Source organism: Rattus norvegicus, chromosome 15, assembly GCF_021556685.1.
Source record: "Rattus norvegicus strain SHRSP/BbbUtx chromosome 15, alternate assembly SHRSP_T2T, whole genome shotgun sequence".
Lineage (NCBI taxonomy): Eukaryota > Metazoa > Chordata > Mammalia > Rodentia > Muridae > Rattus > Rattus norvegicus.
The window spans coordinates 21,521,767-21,541,611 of NC_141548.1; the positions used below are offsets into that span (position 1 = coordinate 21,521,767).

General features: G+C 42.7%; 1 protein-coding gene across 1 annotated transcript; it reads right to left on the minus strand.

Moving 5' to 3' along the window:
- Positions 1 to 853: 853 nt before the first annotated feature.
- LOC120093102 (disks large homolog 5-like) lies at positions 854 to 7,865 on the minus strand. Its single transcript, XM_087586820.1, has 5 exons — positions 7,715 to 7,865; positions 6,814 to 6,976; positions 5,513 to 5,644; positions 4,685 to 4,861; positions 854 to 1,031 (listed from the first exon to the last, which is right to left on the minus strand). The coding sequence occupies exons 1-5, from the start codon at positions 7,863 to 7,865 to the stop codon at positions 947 to 949; spliced, it is 708 nt and encodes a 235-aa protein (XP_087442946.1). The 3' UTR covers positions 854 to 946.
- Between the last annotated feature and the right edge of the window lie 11,980 nt (positions 7,866 to 19,845).

Here is a 19,845-nt window from a genome sequence, read left to right on the forward strand (position 1 = left end):
CAAAAATATTAAAAATGTTCATTCTTCTACAATTGGTGGAATTCATTAAATGTGCAGTCATAGTTGATGCTATATTTCAAGGAATCCACAGGCATCAAACTCTGTGTGTCCTGAACATTTTACATTCCCATACTGAATTGTTCTATTTCCTCTAATGTATTAGAGAAATACTTCTGTGTTTCTCCTTTGTTTGTCATTATAAAGGAAGCTAAATTTGTGAGCACAAGGATAAAGCAAGGATATATTTCATCATGAAGGGGGGTTCCACAGAGCATGACACACTGTCTACATCAAGAGCACAGTTTCCTGTGCAGCTCTGGCTGGCTGTGAACTGATGATGAAGCCTACGCTGCATGAGACTTGCAGAAAACCACTGTTGCCTTACACTTGGGCTGTTACAGGAGGAAGAACAACACACGACTCAGGACGGTCTTGTGAGTGAAGGGTTAAATATCACATTTTTATTTATAGACAAACATTAATTTATTCAAGAACATTTTAAATTGGGGAGTCAATGAGTTCAATGTATATAGCCTTAGGAATATTAATTAATTAATATTAATTAAGTACACTAAAGTTAACAAATGAATAACAAAACTTCAAACTTAAACAAATAAAACCAAATGCATAAAACAACCAAACTTCAAACTAAAAACCAAATAGAACAAGTAAATTAGTCAGCATTCAATTCCTGCTGATTTTTCAACATATAACTCCAGCCTGTTGCTGGCCTTGCAAACACAGAGAACGGCAGGTAAGATGGTAAAATCTCTTCAAGAGGAATGTAGACGCCTCATTCAGGGTGGTTGGTTGTTGATGGACAAGTCGTCAAAGGGTTAAATGTGAGGCGTGTTCCATGCCACATCTCAAGGTCTTTCAAATTCAGCCCAAGATTGGAACGGTTACAAGGACTGAGATGCGGGAGGTGTTATCAATCTTTGCACCCTCAGTGCTCCTGGTGGACAGGTCTGTCTCTGAGAGCTGTAGTCCTGCTCTGGGCCATGGACAAGCGTCTGCTGCAGTGTTCAGACCTAGGGGTGGAAAAGGCCTGGTGAGGACCTGCCATGTCACTTCTCCCATACATAGCGCACAATTCAGCAGGATAATCCAGGATGATCTTTCATCTGAGGTCATTTTCTCATGCCCAAGAGAGAAGGGTAAGAGACCCCACAGGCCTGCATATTTTCCCAGCTTTTAAAACTGCTAAAAATTGAACAGTGAACAGCAGATAATTCCAATCGTCCATATATATTATATTTTAAAATCATGTAGCAGCGTCTCAATGTCAGATGAGGAGACATGTGAACAACCTAGAAAACAATAGGAAGGCCTTGGAGGCCTGGCCATCACTGAAATGAAGACTATCATTATTCCTCCAGTGCAGGAATATGCCTGGGGTCCACTCACAACCTCAATATCTGCAAAGACCCACAGAAACAATATCTCAAGAAGTACATGCACACTGAAGTGATATTATATTTGGCAAGAATATGCTGCATGGAAATCTTGCCAAGGGTAGGCATTGAACTCTAACGGAAATACTCATACAGAAAATAAACTATACCACTCCTTTGTTTATGGTTATCAAAAAACTCTTTGTGGGGAGACTTAAAGGCACTGGGCTCAGATAATACAAGAGAGCTCAGACTGGAGGGATCAGTACACCATAGCCAGAATCTCTATGGATCACATACACTTCATGGATGGAATTTCTTTTAAAATGGACAGGAATAATATTCTGAGCTGCTCCTAGCTGACAGATGCTGATAACTATGATGAAAGTCACACACCCAATAAGACAGTTCATAAGTACAGGGAATCTACTTGGGTCCTCTCATCCTGTGCTTTCAAATCATCTCAGTGACACCGAAATGATGCCGCATCTTCTCAGACAAGGCCTTTTGCTCAGTGAACAGTTTGTTCTGATTCAGGGCGTCCTACAGACTTTCCTACATTCTCTCCTCATCCTGGTCATTAGAAGATTATATTGTCCATGGACACAGGCATGTATACAGAGACAGACAGACAGACAGACATACACACCTTTGAACTCACCCAAATATATTTGTTCACACATACAAGCAGAGTATTTTGCAGAATGTGCTTAGTTTCCCAGTTAATGGTAATAGAAGAGATCACCCAGTCTACTATTGTGGCATAAAAAAAAAAAACCTGGAATGGTGTAAGTACACAGTGAGCATAGGCTAAAGACAGCTCAGCCAATAAACTGTATTCCCCTGAAAATCAGAAATTAGAAATGTGACATCTAGGCCTGTTAGCCAAGACTGCTTAGCAAGGGCACAAGGCTGTGCACAGGAGGCTGATTTCAGGCAACACAGCACTGGGTGGGGGCAGGTGAGGCTCTTCTGTCCTCTGCTCACTGTTTCCCAGTGCATGCAAAGTGAGCTGCATTTTTCAATATGAGGACCCTTTAGGATACAGTACCTGACAGGGGAAACAAACTACCAGCACAAACAGCTAGGAAATCTCCACAACCACAATCCAAGGTAAAACTTGTAATGGGATGCTATCAGATATAATTCGAGTGAGATAAGGCTGACTGATTCAAAGTCAAATGCTGGCAGGTATAATCAAACTCAGCCACAGTCCATGGAAGGGCTGGACAACATTGTACCTTTTCACTTTCTGACTGATGGACATCTGGATAGTTTTGCTTCACGGCTGCTCTGAGGTGAACCACTACAACACTAATGTGCCACAGTTTCTCTGCTGACACCTACTTCTTGTTCTGGAATCGCTGTGTCAAAGGTTGAACTTTTACAAGAGTTGTGCATGGCTTCTCACAGGGGTACCCATTTGACACCTCCAGCAATGTCTGAGGGTCATCACTTTTCTAAACCCACCTTACAGATGATTTTCACTCAGAACAAATGATTTTGAATAACAATAGTTAAGAGTGCTACAGACCCAACACAGGGTGAGTGCTGTGGACTATTTTGAGCCTAAGGTTCTGTCTGAGGCAAAGATGTGATTCCACCTCAGCATAACTCCTGGACATCTTCTGCCTGCAGATTCAACTCTAAGCAAATTAATCTTTCAATTAACAATTTCCAGAGCAAACTCCAAAGCCAATGTATATTCAATCAAGTTTAGGCCGATCTAGAAAGAAAGTGGTGGCAGGTAACAATTAACATAACCAGGATGTTGAGAAGACACAACAAGCATGTGACCTTCCAGTGTTACTGCACACCGAGAGCAAAGAAGGAAAAAGAGCCCTGAGTCAGCAGTTTCCACACTCAGGTACATGGATTTCACACAGCAGCCTCTCCTCAAATCCCTGTACCCTATTCCTGAGATTTCTCCAAGTAGTGTCAATGTTGATGAATAGTTTTCCCACTGTAATAATTTCAATAGTAATCAAAACCCCATTAAGAACAGTTTAAAAAAACTAATTGGAAAAATTGTGTTTCCTCTTCATCTCTCTCTCTCTCTCTCTCTCTCTCTCTCTCTCTCTTTCTCTCTCTTTCTCTCTCTCTCTTTATATATATATGTATATATATGTATATATATATATACTTTTACATGCTTCTATATGTGTACATATAGACTAATACAATATATATAAATATGTGTCTGTGTTCAGAAACTTGATGAGTTCACACACACACACATATGCACGAACACACATATACACACACTTCTATATGTAAGCACCCATAGCGCAAACACTTAAAACAAGCAACTCCCAATGTAACATGTGTACCATAGCCATAACCATGTTCACACATCTGTGCCCAACGACACAAACACACACACACACATACACACACACACAGAGTCAGAGAGAAATGGAGAGGGGGAGGTAGGGAAGGAGGGAGGGGAGAGAGAGAGAAAGACAGAGAGAGAGAGAGAGAGAGAGAGAGAGAGAGAGAGAGAGAGAGAAATCACAAGTGAGAAGCAGAAAAGAATGAGGAGGCCATCCTTCTGGAAGCACAGTTGTTGCATACAGATTAGGCAAAGGAAATGTGTCAGTGAGAGCGTAGACACTGCTCTCCATCCCTTATAGAGTAAACCTGTGTGGGGAATGCACTTCTTGGGCACACGAGGTTGAGAGAGTTGGAGAAAAATTTCCCTCTAACCCTCACATATCTCACACAAACCCTCACCCTGAGAGAAGTCTTTCTTACATCCCTGTTCATCCAGTCAGCTCCAGGACATAAGCCACAGGAAAGAACACTAAAACACTGACATAGAACAGGACTGACACACTGCTTCTCAAGCTCTGTCACTATGAACCACCATTTGGAAAGGCAGAAGGGACCATTTTCAATGTACAGGGAAAAGGAGAGAAAGTCCACAAGCCCCATCATAATTGACAATGATAACCATTCTTTTAGCAAGTGAACTGAACTCTAATCAGTTCTGGGCACTACAAAGACGGCTACCACATGGCATCCCTCTAGCATGTAAGTGTGCAATGTGTGATCAACAGATCCCCCTTAAAGAAATGCATTTTCTAGTTGAGCAGGAGGATTTGGTTGTCAATCCTCCAGTTTCTTGCATGAAGCTAGAATCACAGAAAGTTTTGTAAATGGGCAAAGAAATGAACAACTGGATGAGACCTAGGAGAGTGTCTGGATAAGTTGGAGAAGGTTAAATTGGTTTGACTTGGTTTCTGCTTAGATATCAGGAAAACCTGCCCTTGATGCTTCATTCATCCTACCTGAGGCTGCTTGTTACACGGATTTTCATACTGGCTTCCCCACAGAACCTTGTTGTTTCCTTAATGGATTCTTCCAGTGCAATCTGATCCCTTAGAAGCCCTTTGTACTCATTCCATGCTCTCTGGGCATTGTTCTTCAGCTCAAAACACTCAGTTAGGAGGGGGCAGAAGCTGCGGCTGAGACACAAAGAAAAAATGGTGAATCCCAGCCAGGCTCCAACTTCCTCCACTTCTCCAAGTCCATTCCTCCTTCTAGGGTCCTGATCAGAAGAGAGCCCCAGATTATAGTCCAAGTCCACAGTAGCCATGGAGCATAACCTAGAGACAGGTCAAATGGAGAAAAGAGCAACATTCCAGAAGACTCAGGGCACTTCTCAAAAACCTGACACCATTGATTCAAGTTTTTCCTAGAAGTGGACTTAATCGTTATGTGTGCTTATATGTCCATTTTATTAGAATGTCCCTTGGAGGCCAATCTTTCTATGTGTCGTGTGTGTGTGTGTGTGTGTGTGTGTGTGTGTGTGTGTGTGTGTGTGTCCTGTCAGAGCCCCAGAGCATCAGGATTGATTGATGACTCCATCATTGTGCACACATTTTCTATGTACAGGATCCCTATTTGGGAAGGACAATGACTGATGAATCTCACAGTCTCTTTCCATTTGTTCAAACTATCTACAAGCGGTAAAAATCCTAGAGCCTTCCTTAGAGACAGGCTTCCTGGTCTGCTTCAAACACTATAAAGCCTGATCCTCACTTTACTTCAAAGATAAGAATGGGCTGACACATGCTGTGCCTAGTGCTGGGGTCACAACCTTGTAAGTTACTCACCAGTACCAGTCATTTTCCAGTGTAAGGTTTTTACATTTGACCAAAGCGGTATTGATCTGCTCGCTCATTTTCTTCATGTCGGTCATCACTTCCTCGTGCTGCATCATGAGCATCTCGGACTCAAACTTGTTCCTGTGACAGGGCGTGGTCCAAGGATCAAATAACATTATGAATGAAGGATTCAAGAATTACATGAATTCAGACTGAATCCTGAACTACTCCAGCCTAGGACATGCCACGCCCTTACTCCTTGGTACTGGGTGCATTTGGTATTTATTCAGTTTATTATTATGAACACAGGGACAGCAGTGCCAGGAAACAAAAGCAGGGAGCTGATTTGCTTGAGCTCCCTGAGACGGTTTGAAGGAATAGACTAGCTTGCCAAGAACTTTCGAGCGTCCTGTGCCACCATCCAGGCTCCAACTTAAACCCATGAAGACTATTCTCCTGTTCTTAGGTAACAATTCTCAATCATAGAATCTATTGCTACATGAAAACCCAAAGGAACATGAACAGTATTTACAGGGAAAAGAATTTATAGCACACACCAGGAGATTCCCATGTGTGTCCACCTGAGCAGATGTGAAATGTTGTACTGTTCAAAGTGAGGCTCTCACCCACATCATTATCATGCCATGGAAATTGACACAGGATAATTCTCAGGCCAAATCAGAACACAGAATACCCAGATCTTAAGTTATACACACAAACGCACTCACACATGCATACACACACACAAACTCACACAAAACACTCTCTCTCTCTTTCTCTCTCTCTCTCTCTCTCTCTCTCTCTCTCTCTCTCTCTCTTTCATACAATTAGAATGCCAAATAAATACAAGAATGTGGCATTATCTCAAAATACAATGAATAAAATCAGAGAACAACAATGATACCCTGTTGACAGTCCAGTCACACACTGTGAGGCAGCAAGAGGGATTAGGCCCCTCCAGCTCTTCACAGGACCTATTGAACCCAAAGCACCTCCACATCAATTGCAACAATGATTGCTCATAATCAGAGCACCTAGAAATTCCCACAACCCAACACCTGTCCAGGCTACCTAAACCACACAATGAGAGCTCACACACTACTACCCTCAATCCCAGACTGTAATTCAGGCCACAGGCTATGATTTACGTTTGTAGCAATCAAAATAGCCTGTGCCACCATCTCATTCCCATCTGATCTTCACATTCTGATGCAATCAGGAAAGTGATTTTGACCATGAGGACACCCTGGAGTTGTAGCCTACTGTGATGTGAGGAAATGTGGATTTAACAGAACTTGCACTGTGACTACCTGTCATTTAAATTCTTTCCAGGGTAATCGGCCAGGATTCTCCTGAGTTCATCTCTCTCCTTCTGCACCTTGTGGAGAGCAAATTTGAGGTTCTCCAAACGCTTCATTCTCTCCTCCTCAACAGGTGTCGTGGAGGGTTGGGATGATGCTTTCTGATCAGACTCTGTAGGTAGATAAACACCAGTAAACAGGCATATATGTGGACATAGTGTCAAGAAAAACTATGCTTACTCTAAAACAGAAGTCTGAGGATGAACAGTTCTACAGATACAGTGACTCCCTGACAGAGCAAGAAAGCGATCTTTAAGCTGAACTCAGCTCAGTCCCTGTTCCCCACCATCATAGACATATGGTGACATATGCCATCATAGATATAGACCACACCTCCTACAGCCATTCTTCTGCACTGAAATTCTAAAGCTGGCCTAAACAAGAAGAATTGGAGGACCTTCTCAGCTAATGTCTGATGTGAGGCAGGTAAGTCCTTGAGTCCAAACTGCTTAACATCTTGAATCCCTAGTCACGTGTGTTCAAGGACAAAGTAACTGAGACCTTGATATATGACCAGGAGAGTATCCCTCTTGGCATCAATGACCCACATAATCTACAGGACACTGCTGAGAGGAAGTGCTTCCACAGCCTATCCTGAGAGACACTTTTTTATTCTTACAGAGGCTCCTCCTGGTATTCTTTGACACTGCCTATGACACTAAAGAGATCCAAGGAAAGCCCTTGACATATAACAGTTCTTGGTTCTCTGTCAAACTAATGATCAGAAATTGTTGAGTCTGGGTCAGCCATTTAGGAAGACTGAGGCTCTAAATCATATGTCCTACTCCTGGAAGGACCAGCTCAAGCAAACCTCCTCCAGGAAGCTCCCCTTGCCCTGCCCAGTACTCACTTGACCTCCTCAAGGACCTTTCCATTCGTCTTGTTCTCCAACGTGATAAAAGGCTGGCCTCCCTCTGCCTTGGTCTTGTCTCTGCATAGATATGATTGTCCCTCCGAAAGAGACTGAGGATCCTGGAGAACATGCCTCCTCGGGATCCCATTAGGAAATGAAGGGAAATCGCTCAGGCAGTTGGTGTCACCACAACACTGGTGACATCACAGAACATTCTAGTGTCTCCTGGATACAAGAGAATTTCGAGGGAAGACACCACCGGTGATATCACTGGGAAATGCCATAGCTTACTTGCTAACTACCTCTACCCAGACTGACCAGGTTCTGCAGTGGCTTTTCCAAGGACTCACTTTTGAGCTAGGGAACACCCATTCGCACACTCTCCTTCCACAACTTCAAAGTTCTCACTGCTTCATTACAGCTCAGTTCTGAGGACAGGGAGAGTTGGTTAAAGCCTTGATTTGGATAGAACATCTTTGTTAACAGCCAAAAATCTAAAGACCCTGGGTGAGGGAGATTCTTCTCCCTGAAATGTATACCCCAGGGTCCATGGATGTCACATATAGTCCAATTTCCACAGTTTTTACTGTTCCCAGGAGGCCAATATTTTTTCCTACACCTTCAATGTATGCAAGTTGGAGTACATTGTTTCATGGACTGTGCCTTGGGAGGGGGCATGGTTTCAATGTATTCACCCATGTTTTTTTCCTGAAATCCCTGTCTTACAATCCCATTTTGTGCAATGAAAACTCCTGTTTCCTGAAAACATAGGTGCTCAGGTATAGGGCAAACATCAAACTGTAAACTTTCTGTCCATTCTTAAAAGTTAAAATCCCCAAAAATGAGGGAACTGAAACGCAAGCGAGAGCCATGGAGGGGCAGAATGCAGAGGTGCTGCTGGCCAAGAAAGAGCAGGAAGAAGCAGAGAAGCTCTAGCACATCATGGTGTACAGGGAGCTAGAACTGGAGTTCCACCTGGGCAACCTGCTGGCTTCTGACAGCAACCCCTCGATGGTGCTGTGCCAGACCAGGGCCTTGCTGGAGGCCGAGCTGTGTGCCCTGGAGTGGGAAAACCCAGAACATCTCATCAACCAGCTGTGGAAGCTGCTGACCAAGGCATGGAGGAGGCGGTGGTAGTGTGCTTGCAGGAGCCTGTCACAGGCCTTCCCCGCAGGAAGCCACTGCCTGGCCAAGAGCTCTCCCTTGCTGGTAGCAGTAGTGAGCAGAGCTTTAAGGGCATCCATCCCAAAAAGAGGACCAACCTCATTTGGGATCAGGTAATGGTCAGTAGTGATCCCTTGTGGCTACAAGCCCTCCCTGGATGACACTGACTCTGGTTTGCCTGAAGCCTCAGAGATAGTATTAACTTAACGTATGTATGTATGTATGTATGTATGTATGTATGTATGTATGTATGTGGGTGTGTGTATGTATTCATGTATGTGTGTATGTATGTATGTATGTATGTATGTATGTATGTATGTATGTACGTAAATATGGCAAAACTCAAAAAGCCAAACTAGGAATGAAGGAAAAATAAATTGAGAGTATGACACAGTTGAAAAAAGTTCTTGGTTTTGGTTTAACTTGTGTTTCTATGTTTAATGTAAAGAAGAATCTTTCTTCTTGTCTGAGTAGGTGTACCTTTTGTGTCCTACTGTCAGAAGGTGTGCTATGGTATTTGCTAGAGAATTTAATAAAGCGCCAGATGAATCCATAAATGTAATTTTTTAAGGTTTTCAAAGAATGATGTTTTTTATGTAAAAGAAAAGCATCTGATATTGTTTCTATGAGCAAATAATTGGCATCAATATTTCAATCTCTAGCTATGCGAGTGTAGATTTTCCAATGTAGGTCTTAATATTACCTAAACAAAATTTCCTAGGCTTATCCAAGAGCTTAGAGTTCCTGTTTGTTTTACATGAAATGCTGATAAACTGCTCTGACGATAGCCATGTCCAGTTACAGTCCACTGGGCAGGGATCCTCACTGGTTGATCAGTAAAGTATTAAATCCCTGACACAGACCTCATGCACAGCCTTGTCCACTGGAGGAGACAAGACTCAATTGTTTAATGCAAATGGAGATTCTCAGTAGCAATGGGCTCCTGCAGTGCTAAGATGTCCCCAGCAGAGCAAACCTGTCTGAAGAACTTCTCAGGGAGCAGGTGTTTCCTTAAAGCACTGAAAGGGGGTGCACAGGACACCTGAAAACTGACAGCACGTTCAAAGACAGTGCACAGAAGAAGGAACACATATCCTTGAGAAATGTAGAAAACCATGCAGCCTAATCACAGAAATACAGACGCTGAATTAAATGATGGATGGCCAAGCAAAACTCTGTGACTTACAGGGAGGTTATTGAGATGTAAATATTCACGATCCTCTGGGATGTTTGTCAATTTCTACATCCTTCCTGGATAGTAGCCTTGCTACAGATACACTAAGAGCCTAAAAAGTCCTAGGGTGCCAGCATTTCCAACCTGAAATTCCATCCCAAAAGAAGAACTAGAGATGTTGTCAAAATTACATTTTAAATAATGGTAGCCTTACATTAAGTAGAAGAAAAGAAAGAAATGAAAGATAGTACCAGGATAAGGACTAAACAAACAAATTCAAACACACATTTATATACAAACTACTTACAGATGGGAATAATAAATATGTCTACAAAGATAATGTCTTGCAAAAATAAATCAAAAGCATGAATCACAGTTGCTCTTGTCCATAATTCTTTATGTTTTCCAAGATTTGAGAGAATAAGTATTCCTTTTACAAGAAAGTTCATTTGAAAAAGTGTCTAGAAGTAAACTGAGAAAATAGGAGGAAAAGGCAACCAGGGTGAGCTTTGGGTCTGAGGCATCAGAATGTGCAGAGGCAGGCAGACATGAATGAGGACAGCAGGCTTAGGAGCTTCATCTTGTCCCAAGTGTGGATTCATGACCCAAACCTCACAGAGAAGGTGCTGCAAGAGTGGCAGTTTTCACACTGGGGAGTAATGGGTGGGTCAGCAATAGGAGCTAGAGTACTGGCAGGCCCTGCCTTTTTATAACTGGGGGCTTTTAAATGAGGGCGGTTTGATAGATGGAGTTGGGGGCTCACACTGGGATGTGGACTCTGACCAGGGAGGGCAGGGGCAACAGGGTGCATGAGAGCATGTGTTACACCTGATACAGAGCTGCAGTCTTTGTACTGGACAAGGTCAGGAAGTAATGAATCTGTAAACAGCCTGGCCCTGGTTTTTCATGCCTTGAAACCAACAGAATCGGAGGGAGGGTTATTTTATGATTTATGTACTTGCAAGGGGACATAGAGACTCTATGTGCAGGGGCAGAGAAGCTTAGTTGAAAGACTCCCCTCAAAGATAAAAAGGAGTCAAAGGCTCTGTCCTCTAAATGTGAACAAAAACTAGTGTTAGGCACAGCAGAATTCAAACCACTAAGGGTAATGATTGAATTCAACTATGTGGCTATGGGATAGCACCAGGAGTAAATCCATCACAGCTGGTGGTTTTTGAACAAGCACCATGGCCATCAGAATACAAAGGGAAGAGCACAGAATCATGGGAAATCAAAGTGGTAATACCATGACACATGGCAGAAAGATTCAGGCAAGATAGAGCTGGATTCAGGTAGCAGGGGAAAAGGAGATAAGTACACAGTGGCTTAGGAAGCAGAGCTAATGGGATCTACCATCTGACTTATGGGAACCACCATGTGACTCATGGGATCTACCATGTGACTCATGGCATCTACCACGTGACTCATGGGATCCACCATGTCATTGGGGGCTGTGTACTTTAAGTTCCATTGCATTTGACCACTTTTTGTCTCTGAGTGTCTGTGTTCCCATAAAATTCTTATGAATGGAGAAGCATGGTGAAAGAGTGTCTCTTCCCCTAAATTTCCAGTTTTCCTGGACAATAGGTTATGACTCCTGGCTGAGATTCCTGTGGATTTTCAGGAGCTTAAGTGACAGTTGATTGGCTTTGTCACTTCTCTGTTGCTGTGATTAAATATGTGTACAAAAGCAAAAGTTAAGGGAGAGAAGTTTACTTTGTTTTATAGTTGCAAGATGCACCACAGTGGAAAGTCAGGACAGCAGGAGCCTGAGAGCTGTTGTACTGACTGCAGGCAGAGAGCAGAGGAAGATGCTGGTCTTCAGATCACTTCATCCCTCTTATCCAGTCCACTGTCCCAGTCAACCACAGAGGGTGTGTCTTCACACTTCAATCAGTCTAATCAGAAGAGTTCTGCACAGCATGTCCCGAGGCTAACCTACATCTAGTAATGCCTTATATAATAGAGCTAATAATCAAATGAGCTTCCACTTGGGTGCCTAGAGCTGTGTCTCCAGGGAGATTCCAGGTGCTGTCAAGTTGATGATCAACAAACACTAACCACCATGCAAACTATGAAGACAAGTTCTTCATTTAGACTCAAGCCTTCTTGCCATGTACTCCTAGAAGTTCAGGAAAGTAGAAATTCCATAAATATCAAAACCTGAATAACCTCCTCACTTACCAGTCAGGCATGCTAGACCAACACTTCTGAAACTGTGACCTGGACAAGCACCAGTAGCTTCATTACCTGGGAATTCTCAGAAATGCAAATTTTAAGTCTATTCAACCTCTTCTCTGGATGAAGCCAATCACCTCCTCTCATTGGACGGCCTGGAATGGATGCTTTCTCTTCCCAGAATGGCCTCCAGGTGCAGCAAAGCTAAGTTCACAGCTAATTGCACTTGGGTGTTTGGGGCGTCCTTTTCTTGCCCTTCACAATTACCTGACTTAGTAAAAAGAATCAGTAGGCGCCATCTGTTATTGACAAGGTGACCAATCCAGTCTTGAGAAAAGCAAGATTTAGAAATCACTTTCGTCTAGAAAATCATCACATAGAAGGTAGCATGTCTTACCATGCCCTGACAAAGGATCTACAAAATTCAAAAAGCTTGGTTTCTGTTGTTATTCCTATTAACAGAATGCTAAAACTGAGAAGGACTAAACAGGTGGCCCAGGTGACATATAGAACAACATATTTAAATGGGGACTTTCAATTTCAGAGTTTTAGAGCAAGAAGATGTGGGATGAACAGCTGAGAGTTCCAGTGTTGATGAAGAAGTAGAAGAAACAAATGCTACCTGGGAATGGTGGGGGCCTTTGACGCCTCAAAATCCACTCCCACTAACACACCTCCATCTTGCCTCCAGACCTTAAAGCTCTGGTGGTCTGGGAGTCCCCTGGAGCTGGAAAGGATGTAAAGGTCAAGACCTCTGATTGTTGTACAACCTGAGATGTTCCACAGCCTCATGAATTCCTTTGATGGTTTGCTGCCCAACACTTCTGAAGAATCTGACACCTCCACTCCACAAAAGGAACAAAGAAGGGCAAAAGGTGAGCTATGCTACAGGCATTCAAATGTTAAGAATGCTCTCCCTAAGGACTGGAGGAGAGCTAGCTGTCCCACACTGGAGCAATGCTCACAGCTGACTGCAGTTCAGAAACTGGAGATGATTGTCCCTGTGTTGCTGTATAGAAAGGACTGGAACAGTAGCAAACACAGTGGCTGCGCCCATTTCATGGATGCTTTAGAGCAAGAAACATTCCGGAGAGGTTTCCAACTGAAAAAGTTCAAATGCTACCTCTGAGCCTTAAAATTTTATAGCTTAGGTAGAGTCAGATTTTTCTTGTTATTTTCAAATGAAGTTTTGAAAGTTTTCAAGTCGTTCCTCTAGAGGGAGCCCCAGGACTTGAATATTCTGACAGTGAACCTCCCCAGGCATCTCCCCAGGGGTCAAGGTTTAATATGGGAACAGTTAGTGATTTTTACACAGCTCTTTTTGTTTGTGTGAGTGAGCTGTCCCTTGTCCACAACAGCTTTTTGTTTTCCTCAGTGAGGAGAGTTGCTCATTTGTGAGCCATCATTAACTCAAAGTGAAATGCTTAAAAATATTTATCCTGTTAGAATAGGATGCATCTTTTTAACGACTCATTAAAAAATTAAAACAACGAAAACAAAACTCTGGCTTTTGAGATGTGTTATACTAATTCACATTGTTTACCTAGCTATAGTGCTACATAAACACTACTTAAAAGGAAAAATAAACTTGGTTTACATAAAAAAAAAAAAACAAAAAACAAAAACAACAAAAGGTTTCAGAGCTGCAGAGGAACAGCCTTGAAGGATGCTACTGACATGGAGACTCCAGGCTCAGCCTCAGCCCATGAAGAAGAGAACAGAACACAGAAATCTTCCTGTTCCTGCTAGCGCTGTGGCAGCCCACACCTGCCCTCCTGATGCTTGGGGAACTGAGACAGGAGAGTCTGGGGTTTGAGGCTACAAAGGGAGGCCCTGTGCTTTCTCATTACCAAGCCTAGTACAGCACAACACAGCACAACTGTGAAATGGGTCTCTCCCGCTCTTGCAGTGGCAAAGGGAAATGGGATGCAGCTTTGCACAGTTCTCAGTTCCACCTGATTCTCCCCTCTCCAGCTCTGAGCCCAGTCTCCCAGTTTGTTGGATGTGAATTCTATGATCCCAAATTCATGTGCAAAATCTTTTTCCTATAATCCAGCTTTTCATCAAAGACACTAAGACCCAGAAGCTAAACAAAAAGCCACAGCTTCTCAAGAACTTTTTACTTCTTTCATTTTCAAGGGCCCAGGCCACCATCAAGGAGACTAAAGCTGGGGTGGGAAGAGCATGAGAAAGACTCAGAGGTATTGGGCCTGTACTGGGAAGAGCTTTTCAGATAGCCCTGGAATGCTCTGAACTCACAGGCAGGGGATTTAAAAGTGGGACTCTTTATCCTGGTATCTAGATGTGGAAATGGCACTGGCAAGTCCTATTCGGGGATGGCTTGCCCAGGAAGCTTGGCTCAGTGGAGTATAGAATGAATGCCAACATTAACAATATTCTGGTCCAAGTGCAAATGTCTGCATCAAGTTCTCAAAAAATACTTTTATGGTCCATTTGTAAACAAAAGACAGAAGTGAGCAGGGGCCAAGAACAGATGATATGAAAAACCTTTAATTAAGTAATCCATTAATTAATCCATTGTCGTATTCTGTGTGCATATGTATATATGTGTTACTGTGCATATATGGAGGTCAGAGGACAATGAGTGAGGAGGTCCTCCTCCTACCACATGGGTTTTAGTGATAGAACTTGGATCCTCATGGTTGATGACATGTTCCTTATCCCCATTTCAAAAGTTATATTTATTATTTGTGTGTGGGGGGCAGTAGTTGTGTGTATACATGTTGTAGAAATTATTTAATCCCAACCTGGGGTTTCTCCCCTGCCTCTGACCACTTAGTTCCCAGGTAAAAGACACCCAAAAGCTTTATGCTTACATTAAGCCTTAATCAGCAAAGGACCTGGGCAGATATGGATCCTCTGGCTGTTATGTCTGTTTCCCAGCTAATAATCCCACTATATAATTTGCTGTGTTTCGTATGGGCTGCTCTTAACTCCAATTAGCCAACCACCTGACCCATGGTGGCTTCCTCCCCCCTTCACCTTCTTTCCTACTTGTGGTTCTTCTCTGATGCGGGAAGCCCTGGGAGGCTAAACCCTGCCTGTGCCCAGCTGTTGACTGTTGGCATCTTTATTCACCTACCAGAAATAATTTGAGGACACAAGTTTACATAGTATCACTTGGGTAAACATGTAGACTCTCTTGTCTCTGGGACAATCAGGCTGTGGAGGCCTGCAGTTATCATTAGATTACAGAGCAACAGACCAAACCAAAGCATGGAGGTCAGGGCCATCTGGTAGGAGTCAGGTTTCTGTGTAGGTCCCAGGAATTGAACTGATTACGTCAGGCTTGGCCACATAAGAACCTTTACCCATTGAGCTATCTTCCTGGCTCATGAAAAGCCTTTTACAGGCTAGTGTGGTCCCGTGGCTCTGCATGTGTGAGCTTGCATGTGTGCAGGCCAGAGGACAACCTTGGGGTATACTCTACAGGTGCTGTCCACCATTTTTATAAAACGGGAGTTTTCATTGACTTGGAATAGGACAGCTCAGCTGGGCTGGCTGGCTAGGGAGGACATGGAGTCTCTGTCTCCCCAGCAAAGGTGTGTGCCACCAAACCAGGTTTATTTTTGATGTTATTTTAATTGGTTTCTTTTGTTTGGACTGAAGTTTATCATCTGAGTTTCTGACTCCATGGCTTCCCATGTGAGCAGGAGAGGACATGAAATGTCTGACTGATGTGTGTATTGCATATGACTGTCCTTGAGTCTAGTATAAAAGTGAACCAGAATGTTGCTTTTTGGCTTAGTCTTGCTTGGTCACAGTCAAGGTTTAAGAGGAACTTCTTGAAGGTTTAGCTACACAACAAGGGTTGTATAATTCTATAAGTCCCTGATTCTTACATCTGAGATTACTAAGAATTTACCTCCTTTCACTTTTCCTGTTTTAGGCACAGTCTGAATTATGTACCTGAAATGTGGAATAAATTACTAATACTAAAATTGTTAAGTGTTTTTAAGTTAATTAGGGCACAGGAAAGGTATTGGAAAAGACTGGATTGGCTGCAAATATTGAGACTTTTCCCTTGCCTGTGATAGCCCAAAATTAGGCAGCCAATCCACAGAGGGCAGAATTTCTTTGGCTATTCAGGGCCACAGGTCCCTCTGTCTGCTGAGCCATTCTCTAGGGTTTAGGGTTAACACTATTTTACTGTACTGTAGAGAAATGTCATGAGGCGACTGCTCCTAGCTTGCCAGCGGCAGGGCACCCTAGGATGGTTCACTCACTCTCACCACACTGAGATACAGAGGAGGAAAACGTCCTCAAGCAAAGGATCCTGGTGCTATGTCTGCCAAGGAAGCTGCAAACCTGAGGACATGGACTTCATGGTCATTTTCTCATGAGAAAGTAACTTTCTTTATAGCTTAATTAGACAGCAGCACCTCTAACACGTCTAAGAGTGGACGGCTGACATGTTTCTCAGTCTGCAAGGAGGTTTGGGTCACTAAGATTCAAGATATGCTATGGCTAGGGAAACAGCTTCTGGAGAGAGCTAGAAACAGTGGGAAACTTTTATCCTGCTTTGTCTTTAAAAGTAGTTGAAACTGAATAAACTGTGCATTGGCTGACTGGGTTGTGTACCCCGTGTCCAGGTTAATACCTCCCTAACATGGGACCTCAATGTACCAGACTGTAGCAGTGAATTAATTAAACAGCTTTAGTGCAGTCATGGAACTTGCCCAAGAGTTCTCTGATTTTGAGAATGAAACACACACACACAGGCACACACACGGTCAATGTCTGGACATTTCTAATCCTCCTGACAGCTACCATACACCTCCCTTCCACCCAGCATCCCAGGATTAACACCTTTTAAATCTATGTTTTATCTTTGCTGCCTGTTGCCTTCTGGGAAACACCCCACTCCCCCAATAGGGTCCTATTCCCTTCCACCTACATTGTAGGCTGCTTTCTCTCCTGTAGCTCTTACTCTGACCCTTCTAAGTCTGGATCATGGTGATTCTCTTCATCCTCCACTCCCTCCCAATCCCTTGCCCTGTCCTTCTGTCTTTCTGTCCAAACATTGGCAATGGCAACTCGGAGCCCTCAGGGACCCTCAGGTCTGGAAGTACAGCTTTTTGGGAGCCAAAATAAGACAATTATGAACACCAGATATTGATACTTTATACATACATTCTTGATATAGAATAAATCAACTATCTTTAAGAATATGGGAATTTGATCCTCAGTACTACGGAGGGTAAACATCATGAAGAAAATGGCAGACATTTTGCCTATGGACTCTGTTCATATGTTTCTGGACAAAACTTAGTCACATGCAAACTCTTGGTTTGAGAGGCACCTAGGAAATATAATTCATGGTTGTCAACTCTGTGCTCTATTGAAGATGTAGGAAATGGGAAGGGAAGCTAGAAAATAACAGTACAGACTCTCTCAAAATTCTCTGAGGCCTGTGGGTTTGTACTCCAGGGACCCTGGAGGCCTGCTCTAACCAGAGACCCAGGAGGCCCACCCTAAACAGAGACAGTACTACCTGACTCCCAGGAGACCAGCTGTCACCCAGCTCACAGAGCTCTACATTCCTCCAATGAGGCTGGATCCAGTCAGAGACACTCACGACAGTTAACACCAGAGATAACCAGTTGGGGAGAGGCAAACTCAGGACCATAAACAACAGAATCCAATGCAAAATCTGCTGCTCACTCAGAGGACCTATAGGGCGCTTAACAATCATATATAACAGGATATCTCGTGCCCTCTTCTGGCCACTGAGAGAACTGCATGCAGAGGGACCACAGACAAAAGTCAGCCAAAGAACAATTCAACAAAATAAATAAAAATGAATACATTTCTCTTTCAGAAAGGCATACAAATGTATGATCAAGGCAAACAACACCCAAAATGGGGACACTGTGGCCCACGTCCCTTGACCCTTACACTAAACTGATCATACAGTTACCCTTGTGGAACAATTAACATTCAGTTTAAACTGAATATATATCCCATTTGTCCTCATTGATCTGGATCACCTCATCCAGGATGATTTTACAAGATCCATTCATTGTCCTGAAAATTACATGCTTTCCTTTTTCCTTTTGTAGTTATTGATCAGCAATCCTGTCTGGAAATGCACCATGCTTTCTTTATGCACTCATCTCGTAAGGGACCACTTGAATATTTCCAAATTCTGAATATTATAAGAGAGCGTCACTGAACATGGTGGAGAAAGGGTGTCTATACTAGGATGAGTCAACATTAGGATATATGCCTTGGTGTTGTATCTTGAGGTTTACCCATTACCACCTTCCTGAAGAAACAGCATTCTGATCTCCAAAGTTGCTACAGAAATTTGCATTGCAAATCTACAGGAGAATCTCAATGTTCCCCTTGCTCCATAACCCAGTAGGAGTGAATTCTCTTATGTGTTACTGAACTAAGTTATGAAAGGTATGAAAAAATATCTCAGAATAATTTTGATTGGCATTTCTGTCGTGTCCAAGGATAATAAATATTTAATATGAGTTTCTAAGTCATTTAAGTTTCTTCAACTGTATTATGCTTATGTATATAGCCCATTTGAATTACGTTTTTTTAAATATAGTGTTTTAGTTTTTCAAATCTGTTTCAAATATAAGCCCATTAGTGAATGTGCACAGGGAAATAATGTTTAACAATTTCTGTAAATGGTCATTTAAAAAAATCATTAATGACAAATTAGAAAATGCTCTCTCAATGAACTCACAGAATTGGCAGACAAGTTGTAAATAATGGAATTCATTGCAAAAGTCCAGGACAGGGACTGGAGACATGGCTCATCTGTTTGAGAATTTGAATCCCAGAGGACCTAAGGGGCAATTAACAATTCTCTGTCACATCACATCCCAGTGAAATCCACTGCCCTCTGCTGGCCGCTGGCAGAATTGCATGAAAACGAATATGGGGAGGTGGGAGGGAGACAACAGGCATGTGGGGTATCACCCACATAGAGGTAGGCATTCTGGGGAGAGAATAGGGATTTTATGGGATGAAACTGGAAAGGGACAGAATATTTGAAATATAGATAAAAATATCCACTACAAATTGCAAAAAAAGAAATAATTCAAAACTGTAAGACCTCCGCCCAAAAGAAGCTATGATATATATCAAAATGAACTCAGCAAAACATCATTATCAATAACAACAAACAAACCAACAACAAAAATAGTAAAAATGTTCATTCCTCTACAATTGGTGGAATTCATTAAATGTGCAGTCATAGTTGATGCTATATTTCAAGGAATCCACAGGCATCAAAGTCTGTGTGTCCTGAACATTTTACATTCCCATACTGAATTGTTTTATTTCCAATTAGATGTATTAGAGAAATACTTCTGTGTTTCTCCTTTGTTTGTCATTATAAAGGAAGCTATATTTGTGAGCACAGGGATAAAGCAAGGATATATTTCATCATGAAGGGGGGTTCCACAGAGCATGACACACTGTCTACATCAAGAGCACAGTTTCCTGCATAGCTCTGGCTGGCTGTGAACTGATGATGAAGCCTACGCTGCATGAGACTTGCAGAAAACCACTGTTGCCTTACACTTGTGCTGTTACAGGAGGAAGAACCACACACGACTCAGGACGGCCT

Coding starts and splice junctions, on each gene's coding strand:
- LOC120093102 (XM_087586820.1), bottom strand. CDS start 7,865: ATGGGATCCCGAGGAGGCATGTTCTCCAGGATCCTCAGTCTCTTTCGG. Junction 6,977..7,714: donor AAGGTCCTTGAGGAGGTCAA/GTGAGTACTGGG, acceptor ATCTACCTACAG/AGTCTGATCAGAAAGCATCA. Junction 1,032..4,684: donor CGTGTAACAAGCAGCCTCAG/GTAGGATGAATG, acceptor TTCCACCCCTAG/GTCTGAACACTGCAGCAGAC.